This window comes from Mycteria americana, chromosome 1 (assembly GCF_035582795.1).
Source record: "Mycteria americana isolate JAX WOST 10 ecotype Jacksonville Zoo and Gardens chromosome 1, USCA_MyAme_1.0, whole genome shotgun sequence".
Classification (NCBI taxonomy): domain Eukaryota; kingdom Metazoa; phylum Chordata; class Aves; order Ciconiiformes; family Ciconiidae; genus Mycteria; species Mycteria americana.
The window spans coordinates 119,044,207-119,064,354 of NC_134365.1; the positions used below are offsets into that span (position 1 = coordinate 119,044,207).

The 20,148-nt window shown below is 44.5% G+C and overlaps 1 protein-coding gene across 3 annotated transcripts in view; it reads left to right on the plus strand.

Annotated features, from left to right (window-relative positions):
- The window catches only part of EVA1C (eva-1 homolog C), a 42,036-nt gene extending 23,047 nt beyond the window's left edge, over window positions 1-18,989 (plus strand). For 2 of the 3 annotated variants that reach the window (XM_075517493.1, XM_075517501.1), the window contains exons 5-8: window positions 11,622-11,765; window positions 16,206-16,277; window positions 17,040-17,129; window positions 18,446-18,988. In XM_075517493.1, the coding sequence (XP_075373608.1) occupies window positions 11,622-11,765; window positions 16,206-16,277; window positions 17,040-17,129; window positions 18,446-18,840 (701 nt within the window). In that variant the 3' untranslated portion in view covers window positions 18,841-18,988. Of the gene's footprint in view, window positions 1-11,621; window positions 11,766-16,205; window positions 16,278-17,039; window positions 17,130-18,445 lie in introns of all 3 variants that reach the window. The other variant, XM_075517509.1, reaches the window with a different exon arrangement.
- The last annotated feature ends 1,159 nt before the right edge of the window (window positions 18,990-20,148 follow it).

Below are 20,148 nucleotides of genomic sequence, written 5' to 3' on the forward strand. Positions count from 1 at the left end.
TTTCTGCCAGCTCCTCCTTGCCTTAAATGCAGACTGTAAGGATAGGGTCCATTGCTTCAGATGCTGTTGTATGACCAGACTCCAAGACTGTGGTAGTACACTAGAAAATTAAATGTGCCTGGGACTTCTCTCTGGCACCAAGTCCAGAAGGTAGGCATGTCCTATGTATGTAGTACTAAACTCTTACCCTCCAAAGCAGGGTGACTGCATGCAGACTGCTTCTTGGGGCTGCTCCCTGGCCTGTGCTAGCTCCTCAGCTGTGATGGGGAGTTGCTGGGAGGATGCTGTTGGCCCGGGCCAGACGGCTGCAGGGACCGGACTTATCAGAATGGAGCACTGCGTTGCAGTGCCAGAAGCATGCCCTCTCACTGCTGATTTACTAGTGCAGGTGCATCCTGATATATTTAAACATATAATATTAATGTCACTATATTAGTAATTAATATATAAATTATATGTTAATGTTGCTATAATATTAATATTACTTTGGTCAGACTGTTAACACTTTCAGGCACAGACCATTCCCTTTTGAATAGGTAAAAGAACCCAATCGATAACCAGTCATTGACTTCACTGTATAGTCTCAGCTAGTGTATGATTAATGACTTACGGCTCACTTTTTATTGCTAAATATCTCATTTTATAGTAGCATGTGGTCGTGAGGGTGCTTGATGCTCGTATGAATAATATGTTCAGTGGTTGACACTGAAGGTATGAAGGTAAATTTTCATGCTGTGGAGAAGGCATACACAAGATAGGTGTGCTGTTCACATCCCTTAATACCACACAGGGATGGACTTACATGGCTGATGCCAGCCCTGTGCAAAGGCTGAACTTCACTCCTAAGAAACATGCTACAAGTGAAATCTATAAGAAGCATCTCTGAACATCAAGAAGAGATCAGTAATTAGTCTTAAAAGCCATTTGTCTGCAAGCCAATGTTTCTATTTAGTTGTACAGATACTATTAAAAATGTATTGGCTGCAAATTGTAATCTGTTCTTAGACGAGAAGCTATTTAAAATTGCCAGGTCTGTGTTTCACACTGACTATCTGGTGTGGTCCTTCACACAGACTTTAGCTCTGCCTATCTGTTTGGTGGAGGAAACATTTTAGCAGGTTTCTGACAGACCCATACATCCTTCATGATGGTGGCGTTAGTCTATGACGCAAAGCAGAGCAGAGATAGCTCAGTTGGTTGAGAAAGGCTGCCATCTTAACTTCATTCTTGCACTTCATTCACCTCTGGAAATCACTCGCCTCTAATATCAGCACTTACAGTTCACAGATCAGAATACTGCAAACCCTTCTTAGTGGATAAAGTTTCCCAGTATAAATAGAGAAAGAATTTGCAACAGCAACAAACTCTCTGCTGTGGCCCCCTGCATACAAGCACCTCTTGAGCAACACCCTGGCTGTTGCTGGTTTTGTGTTCTGTAAAGCAACCTAAAACTGTGGTAATAGGAGAGAGCATAAAACCTGAGACAAACGCAGGGTAGATCTATAGAAGGTAGATCCTTGTATAGATTTCCCATTACTTAATGAAAGTGCTTGGCCTCTTCCTGCATGGTACCAGTAACCCTCTGCAGTGAGTATAATTTTCAAAAGCACCTATGTGGCTTGGGAGTACACATTCAGTTATCACAAAAGACTTAGCACTTAGGAGCCAAATCCAATTGACTCCAGACCTGTCTGTCTCAAGCTTAAACCTTATTCATGTGGTTATTTAAGCGTGTACAGATGTGAGTAGGTGCATGATTAGACTTTTTTAATGTCTGCGTACCTTTCTCTCAGGGAAAGCAATGGTAATTTGAATGTCAATGTGATTTTAACAATTTAAGACAATTTAGAAAACTTACTTCAGCTGCTCTTCATTCCTGAATCAGAGCCCACATACTTGTCTATGTTTGCACCAGAAGCTAAATCTGCTCCAACACACATCCATTGTTGTTTCTACCCACGTTTGTGCATCTCAGCCTAAAGGCAGTGCTTCAGCCTTTCCGTTTCTTTCACTACATCACAGGGAAACTGTGAAACGTTTTTTTTAGTACTATGCAGAAGAGAAGTCATCTGTAGGTCCTAATGACGAGTATAGGAGGTCTCTATTGAGCTCAATTGTTTTGCACTTGATATGGTCCTGCTAGGAGTACTGGGTATTGAATTAATTAGATACTTCTCTAGATTTTGGTGATCTCATGTTACATGTAATATAGCTGATAAGCAATTAATGACAAACAGCAGCTTTGGCAGACAGATGTATTCTGAACTACTGCTTTTCTGTGAACAGTCTATCAAATCAACTGATAGATTTTTGGAGCCTTGCTTCAAAGGGAACACAGGAAAACATAAAATTTCTTTAGCATAAAGGCTCTTCTCCATATAGGAAATAGTATATAAATCCATCTCTGGTATTGGTGATACTTGTGTGGCCTTGGAGCACTTTTAGGATCCTGAGCCTCAGCTCAACATTTAGCATGACTGCCTCCTCTTGGAACTAGTTTTCTGAGCCAGTTTAATAATGTAAATTAGGTGCCATTTTCAATACAGAGGAGGAAGAAGAGCAATGGCATCATGGTGTCATCCCTGCTAGATAAAGCCTTTACAGTGAAGTTGTCCTCTGGTCTGGTTAAGTCTTGCTTACCCTAGGCAATGGAACAGCTTTAGCACGAGACAAAGCCAACTGAAAAGCCCACACAGGATGGGTTATGGGAAACATACATTCAAGTCCCTGTTCTGATTCAGATAAAGAGAAGATTTGAATCTGGATAAAGATTTGAACTACTAAGTACAAGAAACTCTCATGTGTACCATAGCTGATAAGACAGCACTACTTCATTCCCAAGACTGATGCCTCATTATATGGGTAACTTGAACCTTTCGTTTCAAAATGTCTCTTGCTTTTGTTAAAAATGACCAGAAACAAAAAGCTGTGCTTAGAACAAGTCATCTTGCTTGATGCAGTTTTGGGGGAGAGGGAGGATTTGTCAAAGAACGTGAAATTTCCATATAAGATCACTATAAAACATTTTTCCTGGTTTTTGTCACTTTCACCATTAAACTGAAATACGGTATTATTACATGTCTGATCTTGCTCTCTGACTTGTCATCAGGGCCATTCATTCCTATGAGTGGTCACTGTTGCCCACTTCAAAGAACAGTGCATAAAATCTTGTCTCCAGGCATTTTAGAATATTTTGCCTTCAGGAGAAGTTTCTTCTGCAAAGTAAGCTCCTACCATAAGTAGCAGAGTTCATTGAAGCACAGGGAATTATTTCCATTATAAGATCTCTGGAACATTGCAGGAAAATAAAAAAACTCCAAGCAGGGTCCTGCTTCTGCAGCTATTCAAATGACTAGCACTGTTAAGACTGTACAGAATTTACAGAGAGTAACTTCCCTGTTTTACTAAGATTATCAAAAACTTCACAAGAAAACTAAAACTTTTTTGGGTGCAGTTCTGTAGCAGATGGTTCTGCTTAGAGGAATCTATTGTGCCTAGCACCAAAGCAGGAAACCGTAGCAGTTTGTTCCTGTGCGAGTTGTTGCCTTTTCTGACATATTATCTCTTTTATATTTGTACTAACATGTGCATGAGGAAAGAGAAAATTTATTGGCCAAAAGAAGTTCAAGAGTTGTGCCAGAACAGGTTACCATAGAGAGTACAAGGAAGATTCAGGTCAACAAACACTTCTCAAATCATAAATTACTCTTGTTAATACATGAAAGTACTTGAAAGAAGGCTTGGTAGTGGGTCGCCTCTAGCTGCAACTTGCAAGCTAGAACACTAAAATGTCCTTCCCAGAAATTTCACCTGGATGTGCATTGGCAGGTCAGATGTGCATTCCCTCGAGCACTAATGACCAGCAGGGCCCTGAATTGCATATCTTCATTGCTGGAAGGTAGGATCCTTTCCAGCACAGCCTTCTCTATTACCTGTTCCCCCTTTTGGGAGGTTGAGAGGGGAGATGGAGAATTCAGGCACTCTCATCACAGCTTGCACCATGGCATGACATACCCTGGGGCTGGGTTTTGTCCTAATCCCCTCTTCCCAGTGAAATGGCATTCAGCTAAGAAGGGGTGTTAGCAAGGCAAGAAAGAGAGATTTCCAAAATCCTGTAGGTTCCTTCCAGCCTAACAAGGCGTCATGATTTTGTTATGTAACAGTATTTTGTGATACTGTGATTCCTTTTTTTTTCCTTTTTTTTTTTTTTGTATCAGTATTGTGGACAATTCAAAGGGCCTACATCTCTTGTTCACTAACAGTGATTGAAAAGCTTTTGGATCCTTTCTCTTAGTGAGATGTATGATCCTCCTAGTGTGAGCCAGTCCTTTGTATAAGTCTCTTGAGAGCAGATGTAAATGAAGTAAAGGTACAAATGGCTATAGGCAGATCTGGAAATGCTTACACACTGAAGTTATTAGGTTCATGCTAGCTATAGGTGCCATAAAACACAAACCATGTAAGTTGGCCAAAAATTAGGAAATACTGGATATTGAAGTACAGACGCTTCAAGGAGCGCTTGGTCAATTTACAGAAACACTGAGCCCAGTCCTCTGCTGGGGGAAGAAGCAACAGCTTGTAGGGGAAGAAGCAACAGCTTGTAGCTCAGAGCTGCTACAGAGAAGGTGACTAAGTCCTTTCTAGACTGCAAGTATTACTGGTTCAAGGCCTGGGTATGCCCTTCTGTTCCTGAGCATCATCTGCTCAGCATATATTTACTAGCTAACTATGGGGATGATTTCAAACACAAGCCCTGTGGGCAGTCATGCAAGTGGCAGTCTCCTGAATGGAAGAAACCTGAGGCTGCTGAGCAGTTATTTTAGTAACACGGCATAGGACCTCTTACAGGGACACCATGAAAGAGCAAATGTGCTCCAGCTGTGAAGGCAGAGGGATGGTGTGAGCAGGTTAGATGCAGAGGCACTGTTCTGTAGCAGGACCAGGGCTCAGGGATGTGGGGTAGGTTGACATCTCCCTTTGCAGCTTCTGCCAGTAGTGCCTTGCCACTTTGGGTGCGGGAGACAACAGTCAACTGAATTTTATGAGTGCAAAAGTAAGGATAAAATAGTTCAGTTTTGATTCCACCACAAAAATCCTTGTCAACTCTCTCTGTGTGCAGATAGCAGATATGAAAAGTTGCTTGTCCATGTCAGCCTGAACAAACTGGGAAGCTTAGTAGGTATTTTGGGCCCGAAAAGGTGCCAGTGGGAGCCATTGTACCCCTTAGCTCCAACAAATCTTGTCAAGACAAAGCTCCCCAAAAAGAAGAGGTGTTCAAAGCAGTGGCAGGATGAGAAGTGATTGTTTGAAGGGAAGAAGAGAGCAGCCACCATTTTTAGGGTCCAGTTAACTTTCTGCTGAGATGAACAGGGAAGGTCACATTTGGCTGGGCAGCTGTTTGCAGTTGCTTGAAGCACGCTCAGACACACATCACTTCATCCATTAATGTTTTCTTTACTAGCAATTCGGGGGGTTTCTTGTGTAGTTTTTTCTAGCTTGGATTTTTGAACTGTTTGGAAAAGGACACTTGGCACGCGAGTCTAAAATAAGCCAAGGAACTCCTACCTGTGTACATGCAGACCCAAATGGTGCAAAACAAAGCAACGAGCGTTTGAGCAGAAGGAGTCTCGTTCCTGCTGCCACCAGCAAGTGGGGAGCTCCACTTGTCTTTTGCCTTCGGTGTTTGTGCTGGCAGATGGATCCTCCACTCTGTGCATATGCATGTGAAAGAGAAAGACCCGGGGCGGGGGGTGGGGGGGTGGGTGCAGAATACTTACAGACTGAATTCTGAACTCAGAGCTGCTTGTAAATAAAACCAAGCAATGGGCTAATCTCATGCAGGCTACAAGGGCCTCACAACAGGCAGCGCAGTGATAGGGAGAGAGAGGGTGCAGCTTTTCAGAAAGCCTTGGTGCTGTATTCACTTCTAAGGAATGGCCTGTGCTGGCAGTAAGTAGTATTTTTAGCGTATCATACTGCCTTGTTTACTGACAATACTTGGACCTGGAATATAAAGGTATCAGCAATACTTTTCATAAGTGCTGCTGATCATATTGTGTGGTTTTGATAGAATCAGTGGTTCAGATGGCCCTTTTCTGATGCATAGGCAGGACCCTGTGTGCCATGCTCTTGCATAAATTACCATATTATTATGGTAACTTTCTTTAGGAGTCTGCAGCCTTAGCTTGCTCCAAACTCCATAGTTTCCCCTTGTCAATTCTTATCCCCAGAGCTGATATTTGGGCTCCACAAAGCACAAGCCATCCCAATTTCGTAGTGTGAAATCTTTGCTTTCAGTTGATTTTAAAAGCAAGCTCCTTATTCTTTTGCGGGTAGGCACAGCCCAGAAAGCATAAAGCAGCATAAGCCAGCAGTTTGGGATGAAAGCAAGAAGCAGCTGGCCTCCAGTATTGGAATGACAAATTGTGGAGCGGTTTCTTTTTTGGGTGCCCTGGTCCTTCACCAGCACGTTACTTTTTATGTCATGCGGATCTACATTTGAGACACATCCCCTACCCGCCATGTCTTGAGGCTCGTCCTGTGCACAGTGATGTGGGAGAAGACAGCAATTAGTAACGTTTGGAGAGGGTGTGACAGGACGCTGTTGCCAGAGCTTGGCACAAGACGCGCAGGCCAGCTCTGGCTGCTCCATCACCTGGAGGTCTTTGTGGCAGGGTGGAAAGAAAGGGAGGGAAAGCTCCTACTGTCTGAACTGAGAGAAGCTTTAATAAACCAGAAGACAAATTGCTTCTCATTAAAGCCTGCATGATTTATGGCATGTCATTTGCATGCCAAAACTTTCCTAAACAAAGCTAATTAGGGAGCTGAAAGAGCCTTTCCTCCAGAAACAAGGCTTTCTACACTAACTGTTAAATAGCTGCAGTCACATTTAATAGTTTATTACTGAATTAAGAACCTCTTCTTGACACCCGTATCTCCATGCCATCCATATAAGTGTCTGTTTCAAAAGGTCCACCAGCAGTCTTGGTGTGTAGCAGGCAACTTTGGGAGAAAGGCGTGAGGAATAGAGTGTTTTCCCAGCCACACATTGCTGCCTTTTCCACCACTGCTGGTGGATGCCACCAGCCTTCTAGCATGCCGGGAAAGTGCCTTTCAAGAGGCAGTTTATTTTAAACATATGGCACCAATTTAGCAAGCCCCATAAACATATGTGTAGCTCAAATGTTACTTAGATGTTCAGAAAGAAGACACATTGCATATTTATGTTCATCTCCTGATCTGTGATTTCTTCGGGACCGTTCAGTGGGACTATTCACTCATTTTCTCAAAATGCAGCACTGACTGAATCCTCTCCTCATTCAGACACTGCAGTAAGATGCTTGACCAGAAGGAAGATAAATTATTGCTAACGTGAGTTCTGCGTTGCTGCAGCTGGATTGATATTAGACCCCAAGCAAGTTTGGTTGAAACTAGCTTGAACATCCCTTCAGCACACGCTGATTCCTCTGACTTCGGTGCAGATACACTTCTGTAATGTCTGCTTGTGGGAGATTGCACAGACAAAGATGCAGCCGTTAAAAAAGTGGCCTTCGGTACCGAGTACACAGAATTCCTCTGAGCTGAACTCATTGCTCAGCTGGCATTGTAGCTGCCAGGAGAGCTAGTGGGGAGATAGCAAGGACACACATAAACCAAAGAGAAAAAAATGGAACATTTTTTGACTGAATCACTAAAAGCCAAAATCTTGTTAGAACACAGGAAGCTGATAAATGGGGGGTGGGGGGGAGTGGGGGGGTGTTAAAGGTCTTTCCAGTTAACTTCTGTGCTGTCCTGCAAAAGCAAGCCAGCCTTGGTTTGCATTTACTCACCTGTGACACCAGACAAGCCTTGGGAAGTTCTCCAGAAACTGGCCTGGCAAGAGTCTGCAGGCATATGACAACTGGCTCTTCAGGTAGAAGAGCCAAATCCAACATGAATATACATGATAAGGAGCTATTAACTCCCACAGAAACATGAGCAAACATCTACCAAAGGCAAAATGAAACATGTACTCACTGTATCACTGAATTTGTAGAAAACCATCAGCACAACAGCCTTCTGTTTTTTAAGACACTGTGAGTACCTCCCAGGGCAGGAAATTTTGTAGAAAACGTAATTCAGTTTGCCAGATTGCTGTTGTGCTCCCAGTCCATTTATTTATGAATCATGAGACCTGATGAGATGCATCCATGGGTCCCGAGGGAACTGGTGGATGAAGTTGCTAAGCCACTATCCATCGCATTTGAGAAGTCGTGGCAGTCCAGTGATATTCCCACTGACTGTAAAAGGGGAAAAATAACCCCATTTTTAAAAAGGGAGAAAAGGGAGACTGAGAGAACTACAGGCCAGTCAGTCTCACCTCTGTACCCAGCAAGATCACAGAGCAGATCCTCCTGGAAACTATGCTAAGGCACATGGAAAATAAGGACGTGATTGGTGACAGCCAACATGGCTTCACTAAGGGTAAAACGTGCCTGACAAATTTGGTGGCCTTCTATGACAGGGTTACGGTGTTGGTGGATAAGGGAAGAGCAACTGACGTCATCTACCTGGACTTGTGCAAAGCATGTGACACTGTCCTGCATGACATCCTGGTCTCTACATTGGAGAGACATGGATTTGATGGATGGACCACTCAGTGGATAAGGAACAGGCTGGATGGTTGCACTCAAAGAGTTGTGGTCAACAGTTCGATGTCCAAGTGGAGACCAGTGACAAGTGGCATTCCTCAGGGGTTGGTATTGGGACTGGTGCTGTTTAACATCTTTGTCAGCGACCTGGACAGTGGGATTGAGTGCACCCTCAACAAGTTTGCCAATGACACCAAGCTGTGTGGTGCAGTTGACACACTGGAGGGAAGGGATGCCATCCAGTGGGACCTTGACAGGCTTAGGTGGGCCCATGTGAACCTCATGAAGTTCAACAAGGCCAAGTGCAAGGTCCTGCACGTGGGTCGGGGCAATCCCAAACACAAATACAGGCTGGGCAGAGAATGGATTGAGACCAGCCCTGAGGAGAAGGACTTGGGGGTGTTGGTTGATGAGAAGCTCAACATGACCCAGCAATGTGTGCTTGCAGCCCAGAAAGCCAACCATATCCTGGGCTGCATCAAAAGAAGCGTGACCAGCAGGCTGAGGGAGGTGATTCTCCCCCTCTACTCTGCTCTCGTGAGACCCCACCTGGAGTACTGCATCCAGCTCTGGGGCCCCCAATATAAGGACATGGACCTGTTGGAGCGAGTCCAGAGGAGGGCCACAAAGATGATCAGAGGGCTGGAGCACCTCTCCTATGAAGACAGGCTGAAAGAGTTGGGGTTGTTCGGCCTGGAGAAGAGAAGGCTTCAGGGAGACCTTATAGCAGCCTTCCAGCACCTGAAGGGGGCCTACAAGAAAGCTGGAGAGGGACTTCTTACAAGGGCCTGTAGCGGCAGGACAAGGGGTAATGGCTTTAAACTGAAAAAGGGTAGACTTAGATTAGAGATAAGGAAGAAATCCTTCACTGTGAGGGTGGTGAGGCACTGGAACAGGTTGCCCAGAGAAGCTGTGGGTGCCCCATCCCTGGAAGTGTTCAAGGCCAGGTTGGATGGGGCTTTGAGCAACCTGGTCTAGTGGAAGGTGTCTCTGACCATGGCAGGGGTGATTGGACTAGATGATGTTTGAAGGTCCCTTCCAACCCAAACCATTCTATGATTCTATGATTCCTTCTGATAATTTCTCCTGATACTCTTCAGTTGTTTTCATACTTGTCAAAATAAGCTACTGGGCTGCCTAAAATGTCCACCCAAATATATCCTTACTCATCTGATATTGCCAAGGAGGGAGACTAAAACAGATGAGTTACTTAACCAGAACTGTCCAATGTTTTAGTTCAGCCTTCCCTGCCTGCCCAGCAGCCTCCCGGGACACACGGGCATTAGGTTTTTAGGTCTCTGAAAGGACAAAAAAAGAGTTACTCTCCTAAAAATGCATGTCCAAAGGTAACCCATGAGCCCTTTGCCAAAGAAACAAATCAGCCCAGTATCTCCTGCTGGCTCCGCTCAAGTATGTGACTTATTTAGTGCTGGTGTCAGGGGTTTAACTCTAAAAATCACAAGTCTGCCCCATTTTCACATATTAAAGGTGAATCTTCTTTGTCAAGAGCTCCAGTCTCAAACTCCCCTTTCTTGCCAAACAAGACTGATTTGGGGAACCTTTGGAGTGTCTTTGCAAGCGCTATTTCTCCTTCCTCTGAAGAGGCACAAATTAGCTTCAGCAGCTGGAAGGTGACAAGGTGCCGTTCTTATCTGAGTTTTGTTATAGGAAGAAGGTATGGTTTAATGCCCAGAGAAATATGTTTTCAGACCTCTAGAGTGTCCCTACCTCAGAAGACTAGAGTGAGAAATATCTGTCATCCACAGAAAGCCACAAAATGCATGAGGTAACGCTGACTGCAAGCAGACAGCTTCAGAAAAGTATTACTTACTCCACACTTGTCATTTCTGCATACTTGCTGTTTAGAAACCAAAACTAAGGGGCATTTTTGCTTTGTGGCTTGGAGTTTAGCACATGTGGATACCGGGAATTTAATCACATGTAAAGACATTCTTTCTTTTTTTAAAGCAGATTTTTTAAAGTTTGTCTGACACACACACTTTCCCACCCAAATAATTTCAGCTTCAGTGTAAAATCCTGCTAGTCAAGTTTTATTATTTTAGAAATTGTGCTAGAAGGGGTAAGTCTTGAATGAAGAAATCCCAACTCCAAGTGTAGATGTTAGCAGGGCAGATTTTCACACATGGCACATGCTTCTTGCTCAGTCCACAGGGAGGGTTTCAGCAATCTGGACGCTCTTCATCTGCACAAAGTCAGGGGTAGTTTAGGCTGCTTTGAAAATGATATTGGTTACCTCATGTAATTAGGGCATGAAGGCAGTGCAGCGTAGATGCCGCTGAGGTTGCTTTAGGCATGCGAACTTGGCTTGTGGTGGCAGCCTTACTAGAACAGCCTGGAATTTGGCATGGGAGGAAGAAGCTAAATATTTCCCTGGTTAAATATTGAGCCCGTTTTGACCTCTTCGCCACAGCAGAATGGCTCCTACCAGCGACAGGCATAATAAATCAAAAGCTACCTTTAATACACCGAGCTTCGCTGTAGCCCTAGCTGTTGTGACACATAAAAATTGATCTCACCTGACTTGAACTGAGATTAGGCATTCCGTCAAATCATCTCAATAACCCAGGGACCAAGAGAAAGACCTGCAAACAGCATTGCACCTCCCTTTATTTGCACACTCATCTTGAGATGGAGTAGATGGAGAGCTATTTGGATGTCCTTATTTTTTCCAAGTGACCATGAAGGGAACATAGATCTCTTACACCTCATTTGGAGGTTGACATGAATCTTACTGCAACCAGAGCATGCACCTGGAAGTCAGCATGAGGTAGTTAGCTTGCTGCAAGTTCACATTCTCATTGCAGCTGACTTCCTTGCATCGACAAATCTTAATATTTAATTCTGAAATCCTGCTTAGGCAAACATATGCCTGAAATCAATAGCAGATTTGTATCTCTAGTCGTGCATGTAGCAGCTATCATTTCTGATAACACCAGTGTTGTATATTTATGGTATGTATTTTTCTTTCAGATTGTTTGTCTTACACGGCGCTAGAAGTTTTATCTAAAAGGTGTTATGGGAAACAGAGATGCAAAATCATTGTCACTAGCCAGGATTTTGGAAGTCCGTGCCTACCTGGAGTGACAAAATACCTTAACGTCAGCTATGCATGTGGTAAGAGCAAAATGCATGATCATTTTAAAGCCATCGTTCTGCTTGCAAAGCAAACCAATGCCAAATGGTGCACACGTATGGAGACAGACACACACACACACATGCACACGGAGGCTTCCTAAATCTCCCCTTCCTTTTAACATAGGAAGTTTGTGACAGCCATACAAGAACAACCAAATATGTGAACAATCCCATGGGCAGAGCTGCACCTAATGTAAACTCAGGCATTAAGGGTCTTTTTTCCTATAAAAATGCAATTGACAATAAAATATAAAGCATGTGTTTTAATATTTTGAGAAATACTATCAAAATAAGAGTCCATTCTACAGAGTTCACCTGCAACAGAGCTAGGAAAAATAACCTGGCATTGCCTGCCATCAGTGCAGGTAAAGCAGTCCAGCATAATTGAAGCACTGTGTACAAGGCCAGTCCTGAAATTTGATTCACATGAGCACACCTACGGCCTTCAGCCTTGCAGAGGGATTTCCTTTCTCATGGGCAAAGTCTCACTAAAAGTAAAGGTCTGAGGTTATACATCCCTTGCAGGACTGAAGCCTACTTCAGCTCATTCCTCAGACAAGTAGGAACAGTTTTCCATGGTCTTTACCATAGACTAATACATTTACAATCAGGGCAAAGCAGGATTCCCTACAATTCTTTTTCTCAAAAGCAAAAGCCATGGGACAGCAAAGTGTAATATGAATAAAGGTGAGAGAAAAGTGGTTGCAGAACTTTAACGTAGTGCCTTATTTTGGTATTGCACATTTTTAGGAATGACTGTGCATTTCTTAAGCCTCAAACAGACTTCCTCAGGCTCTGCTTTCTGCTGCTGGCTAGCTGTGGGGTGGAAGTGTGAGGATCAGGGGGGATTGTCTCTCACACGCCTCTGCTTCAACCAGAGGATGCGTAACAGCTTTTTCTCCAAGTTACCACTCTGCTTTACTGTGCACCACTTGGAAAGCCGCCAGCCCTGCTGCTTCTGGCTCTTTCTGGTCCGTAGGGAGTCACAGCAGTAGCTCCCTGGGGACATATCATAGAGTCCTTTCGCTGCATCTCTAGTGAGTAGTGGTCAAAGGGCACAGGTTATCTGAGATGGGCTTTTGGGAACAGCAGTATAGGATTGATTACCAGATCACCATGTACCTGAAGATCAGAGGAAAATGAGCTCCGGCTGCCTCCTTGCTGGCGTGAGAGATTTTCAGTCGCCCCATGAGTTAGCTGTCAGGTGAGAGGCATTGCAGTAATTCAGCTTTATATTTTTGAAGAGAGCTGGAGAGCTGCCTTTGCACTAATACGTTATTGAGCAGTTGCCTTCATGCTGTAGTAACTTTATGAATGAGTTAATGGAATTCTCTTTAATTAGAGTAAGGATAATTATAACAGATTGTTCTTTCTTGCACATCTGTGTACTAGAAAACCAGTGTATGTTTGTTTGCAGTGAGGTTTTGCGTTCTGTTATTTAGTGAAGTGGTTTTGCAAAAACACGTGGGTAATAAATAGTGTTCTTGTGTGTTGCTGGCACATTTTGAAGACTTTTTCTTCTGCCAAATCCTACTGAGCTGTGCAATCTGAAGCATTAGCCAATGATTTGCAGGTCTAATTATTTTACAGATCATCTAGTGAACATGGGAAGAGTTTGGGCATATTCCAGAATGACATTTTACATTCTTTCCCCTCACTAGAAGATCCCTGCTAACCTGATGCTTCCCAAGATAAGGTAAATAGGCCTCCCCCTGAAGTGGCAGGAGCACAACAGAGCAGACCACGTTCTCTGAGGGCTGTGCCACACTTGAAAGGATTTCCATCATGGTCAGGAATATGAAAAAAATCATACTCCCCCACCTCGGTGGTCAGCAACCATTTAGGGCTAGTGTGTCTGGCTGCATTTTTATTTTTGCAGTTAAATCCTGCTAGTAAAAACTTAGCAGGAGCCAGGAGGTGCTGGTTTCTCACAGTCTCAGTGCCCCCGATGACCTGCTCAGCATCATCTCATATCTGCATCTCCTGGCTCTTGTTGAGGCTGGACTTCAGGAGCCTCTTTCAGGAAACACAGCTCCTGATGCCCTGCGTTGTACCTGCACTCCCTGGATGCCATTCAAAATCCATCTGTGGGCTGCCTTTGGCAGCTTGTGGTAGGTGACTGACTCCAACCCTGCTTGACAAAGTAGTGCTGGCACAAGTTGTAGTATAGATGTGATTATCTTCATAAAAATTCCTCGTGCTAGTACCAGTTATTCTGTTCAACGACCTGATGCAGCCTATCCTAGTTAAAGTCATTGTGTCTGAAGTGAAGCCGTAATGAAAATTAACAATGCAAGCAGTCAGGAGCTTTTTTTGTCCATGCCATTTTGAATTAAGCATCCCCCTACAACAAATATTTGAATGGCATATTAAATAGCTGTTCAAACCTGATTGATAGGAAGACATGGGGAAAGGATTCAGTCCTGTAGCAAGCAAAGCCCTGGGAAGTTCCTCCCGGGAGGGGAGCAGGAGGAACATCAGCACAGGTGAAGGACCCCCGCCTGGGCACCAGGCCATGCAACAGGAGCTTCAGGTCACACAAAGGCGCTGGGTACGGTGCGTCCTCCCAGGATATTGTTCATAACACGTGCACGTTGTTCATAACAGCCAGGCCTGCAAATTCAGAGCGCAGTCTGAAAACAAACCAACCTGCTCACTGTCTGCCTCATGCACCAACAAAAACACTCTGCCGCTGGAAAACAGTTCAGGATTATGATGAGGTACAAGCCAAAATAGAAATGAGTTCATTCTCCCCTATCTCTGTTGGCCTTCTATTGCAAAAGGGAGCTAAGAGTCCCCAGAAAATTCCTTCATCAGGAAAGGAAACAGCTATGACTTTGAGCCCACACACAAAGAAAAGTTCTGCTCAGAAAGAAGTGCTATTTTTAGTTGTTTTTCAAACGAAAACTATGCTAAGCCCCAAATCTCAGTCTCGTCTGTTCCGTTTAACTTTCCTTAACACTATTTATTGGCAAATGTTTCTATGTGGGATAGAGGTGAACTTCATACTTGAAATTTCTTCCTTCCCCGCCCCCCCCATCACTCTGAGCATCAATCAGTCTGCCTTCACCTAGTACAGGGAACAGGTGCCAAGATGTGCCTATCTGAAGGGCCCATTCATCTAACACAGAGTATGTGAACTCTCAATGTCTGCACGATGCACCTGCTTTTAGCTCTTTTAATTATTTTAAGAAGCGTGTGAAAACTTATCAAGGGAAAAAATTAATGAGATGAGAAGTGCGCAGCCCACTCCCACCCAGCGCATCTCGTCCCATCCTGAGCACCTTCCTCCTCGGCGACCATTTGTCTCAGAGGCTGTGCAGAGGACGTCACACGACTTTAAACATTTCTCAGACAATTACACTGAATTATCTTCATCCAAAACCAGTATCTAGACACAGTTTAGCATCTGACTGTAGCCCAGTTGTTGGCCAATTTTGGCTCCTGTCCGCTGGTTGGCACACCCCTTGTGTGGCAGAAAAAAAAGGGGGCAGAAAACAAGGGGGCAGGTTCCCCCCCTGTACGCAGCTGCATTGACATTCCTGGAGCTCCACGCAGGCACAGGGCCCGGTGCGTGAATCCGGTCACAGGGCCAGAGCTGCCCTTACGGGCCTCTAGCAAGAGACGACGGCATTCATTATCTGTCCCCTTTGGTGTTTCTCTGATCTTTAGGTGAAAATTATTAGCTCTCGACCTGTGCATCCCGCCCCTCAGACTCGCTCTGCCTGCCGCACTTGCCCTTTTCTCCCTTCCCTGCCCACCCCACCTTCCTTTCAGTCTTCTTCCCAGTTACTTTATTGCCTTTCCCACCTCCTTTTCCTCCCCCGCAGTGCTACCCCTGTGAGCAGCGTGCTCTTTGCCACCGTCCCATGCCACAGCATCCCGGTGCTGTGCCTCCTGGTGTGCCAGACCTGTGGGTGGTGGTGGAGAGAGGAGGACACGTCACCGAGCACAGCTCCTCTCCTGGGGCTCCCGTGTATGCGGGACCCTGCATTTGCCAGCTGTCGGGGTTAGAGTACTACTAGGTTAGTAAAAGTCAAGGCAGCACAGGGGCAGCAGCCCTGGCCGGGGCTGGTACGGTGGGGGTAAGCGGCACAGCTCTGCCTGGGACTGCACCACCTCTGCAAACGCTCCTGTCCTCCGGGGCTGCGGGAGCATCTCTGGGCCACCGAGGAAGCTCAGGCTGGCTGCAGCACCAGGGCCAGGCTTGCACACCAGCAGGGCTGGCACTTGCCCGCGCTGGCTCTGGATGCAGCCGCCCACTCCAATCTCTGAGCGGTGGAGCCACCCGCTCCGATCCCTTCAATACCACCGTCAGAAACCCAATTAATAAAGCCGGGGTTAGCAGTAAGATTGGTAATTAACTGGGGATCTAGTTCCTAAAACTAACAGTGCACAATTTGTCTTTCGTCTTTTCAGTTCCTAAATTTATCCTCGCAGCTGTCAACCCCCTGGTCACCGATAGCAAGTCTTCCGTCAAACAGAACGATGGTATGTACCATCAAAAAAAAATATGGTTTGCTTTGTCTTTGAAATAGAACGTTTTCCCACTGCAGAGCTTGGTCTGAGGGAAGTGGGACAAGGTAATGGAAACCCTGCTGAAATAGCTGCTCTTCCCCTCGGAGGGCAGCATGATGGGCTGGGAGCAGGATGGGACCCACGTGAGGACGGTCCTGCTGTCACAGCACCGCTGGGAAACAAGCAACCCACCCGGACCTACCCGTAACCAGCGTGCTGTCTTCTAACTTTGACTGAACCACAGGAAGAGTAAAAGTGAAACTGCAGTTGTTTCAGGGTGAAGAGTCTTTTAAGAGTTATGCCAACACCTGCTCTTCCTAAAGGCAAATCAAATTAATGATGTGGCTAATGTGTATTCGCTGTCATCAGTAACAGGAGTGTACTGCAGTGATTGGGCTGGGAAGTCTGTTTGAGAGCTGTGAAGCTTAATGGAAATTATTTCAGAAAGCTTAATGAGAATAGGCAAGGGGTTTCACTTGGTAATTCTTTTAAATAATGTTGCCATTTTCTATATATTCAATATTTTCAATACTTCGTTAATTTATACTTTATTTCGATAATTTTTATTTATCAAACATTGTTTGGTCTAATGTTCTGCAAGTTTGCTACGGCACAGCACTGGCCTGCCTGTGTTTTAGACAGACTTGTTAGTTCAAAAGTTATTGGGTGAGTATCAGCTTAGCAGCTTCATCATCTATGATATGACTGAATTTGCTTTCCCTCCTCATGTCACAGGTGTCGACCTTGATCCAAAGGAATCAAGACTTCCAAAGAAAGATGGAATTATCGTTAGCAACTCCTTGGCTACCTTTGCATACATTAGAGGTAGGAAAATGAGGCTGAGATTGTTTGGTTCATTAGATGGCATTTCAGGAAAAGGGAGGATCACCTCAGAAGGTCACAACTGGTAATCCTATGTTTATAGTAATGGTGTTATTACAATATAATCACAGTTTGTGGATGGGACAATCGCAGCATAATTGATATTTATAGAATATTTTCCATCTTGAAGGATCCAAACTCTTTTAGAGACTGCAGCCAAGATTTTTTTTTAGTGAATATTTTCAATGGGGACCGTCGGTTGTTCAGTATTTTTGAAAACCTGGTCTTGATCTGGGAGCAGTGCTGGAGACATCCATTTTTGGAAATGTTGGATTGCATACATAAAAGGATCATCAAGGGGCATTAAAAAAACACAAATACCAAACCCAGCCATCTCTGGTATGGGGCATGGCAGGTTTTGTGACTTAGCAACACTAAGGCAAATTTTCTTTAGGCAAATAAATTTGTGATCACCAGATCTCTAACACCACAGGAGAAGTCACGAATTTTTGGAAGTGAGCAAAGGTTGATGATGAGGAGTGATTCTGGAGCTAAGATTGCTGCTCTTCTAGAAAATGGCAAGAACCACACAGCTGTCGAACATCATTCCACAGCCTTTAGCAAGGGCTTCCCCCGCTAGCGCGAAGGGCGGCCGCAGCCTGCCGGCACGGCGAGACAGACTGTCCCTGCCGGCGGCACCTGGCTGCCCTCAGCAGCTCTCCCCAAACCCCTGATCCCACCACCCCTGAGACCTCCCAGCAACGCCCCAAGCAGCCAGGGTTGGATTTTACAACCCGAGAAAGGCCATTTCCACATCCGTCTCACTTGTTGCTATACTGAGAAGTGATCTCAGACTATGCCAAGGAAGAAAAATGCTCCCTACCCAGCCTGGCCTGAAGATGCTGCCGTGGCTCCGGGGAGCCCAGAGCTGCTCTTCCCATGCCCCCTCTTCATAAGGGTAAGGCCCGTTTTGGCAGGATGGCTGGAAAAAAACTGTGTGTGCTGCTGGTAACTGGTTGAGAATGCTAGTAAGCTGCTAATAAAAAGATGGGATAATGTTGTTATTTTATAATGTTACTAAGAGGCTGGGATTTTTGCACAGTAATTTGAAGAGGCAGAGACGGTAGCATTCAGACTGCAAGTGCAGGGTGGTTTCGGTGCATGACAGAAAAAGCCTCCCCGCACCCCCCGTCCCCCAGGCACCCCCAACTGTTACGGCAACGTAATGCGGGGCACTTTGGAAATGGCAGCTGACGTTTTTTGTAGCTAGGCTTTGGCAGAGTTTGTAAAGTGTTTAAGCACTGGCTTTCTGATTTCAGATCACCCTGAAAGAGCCGCTCTCCTGTTTGTGTCCAGCGTTTGCGTGGGATTAATCTTCACGCTGTGTGCTTTGGTGATCTGTGTGTCATGCTCAAATGACTTCCAGAAATTGCACAGAGAGAGGGATCGCTTAGTGCCAGAAAGTGACAGAGCGTACGAGACCAGTGAAAATGAGGAGGAGGAGGAGGAGGAAGATTCCTCTGATTCGGACGTCCAGGATGAGGTAGCGGGACTTTACAGACCTTCTTACTCAGGTTATAATTCAACAGAGGCAGCAGAACTGGCCGAAAGGATAGAGCGCAGGGAGCAGATCATACAAGAAATTTGGATGAACAGTGGTTTGGATATGACACCTCCTAGAAATATGAATACGTTTTATATTAACGAACAATAAATGGCTTATTTTGGATGATGCCCTAGCCCTTTTTTTTTTTTTTAAAAAGAAATGTACCTTCTGTGAAGGAACATTTGTATCGGTGCATATAATTATTTGTAAAGTAAGAAGAAATATATGCAATAAAAGGAGAGTTGCAAACACTTGGCTGTCTATAAATCATTCTGTGAAAAAACACGGGGGTTCACTGTCATTTGGGATCAATTGCCATATGCAGGTTAATGAATATTAAAACAGGACAAAAATATTTAAGCAGCATAACATGGAGAAACACCTGCATTAGGACATGGCGCTTGTAACCAGTTAGTGTGTTGCAGCTCATAAATTACATGAGAATGTGCTCTATTGATGAGAAATAGGAGTATTATTAACAGAGTGAGCAGGACAAAGCAAAATTAAACACAGGTTATTGAAGCTTTTCTGCTGTTTCATTAACCCAACCTTTCCCTAACAAATCCCGTTCCTCCAGTAACCGTGATCCTGATTACATGGGGGTTAAATTCTGCTCGCTTGAGTCCAGCTGATGCAATTACTTAGAAGAGAGGCGTGAAAGAAGGGTCCCTCTCCAGGCTGGGAGGTCTGGAAACTAAGCTGCAAAGAAGTGCCCGGTATTTCATTGCAAATTTTCAGGGTTTGAGAATTAGTTTCCTTAGTAGCAGTCCTCTTGATGGTAATGTAACGGCACCTGAAGCCAGGCATACTTCAGTGTGCACAGATTTCACAATACCTCTGGGAGTCTACAGCTTCTTTTTTAAAGCACGTAGCCACCAGATAAGGCTAGCCCTAGGAAGAAAAGCACTGCTGAAGCATGGACATAAGGGCAAAAATCAGTCTGCGTTCGAGATCTTCGGTTCCCTGTTGTTAACGAAAAGGTCACCATTCAACCATCAGAATAATTACTTGAGATGTAATTCTGCTGCCACCCATGCTGGCAAATTTGTGAAGCACAAACTCAAAAAAGGCTGCTTTCATAAAAGACTCTTGAAGTTGACACATACTACAAACACTTAATTCCTAAGTGAAATGCTGTGTTAATTCTTCTGATATTAAAGCATGGTTTAGAGCCAGCACTTGACTGAATATTAAATTCTCAAGATTTTTTTTTATAAGTTCACAATCTTCACTTGGAAATTGTTCACACTAGTCAGATTTGGTTTCAGTCGGACAGAAAATTAAATCAGAAATGTATCTAAGTTGAAAACACAACCTTCCTGTCTTTAAATAAAATGTCTCCAATATTTTAACTGCAGTCCATAGGGAATTTACTGAACAAAAGGAGGAAAAATGTCACTTCCTATTGGTAATACT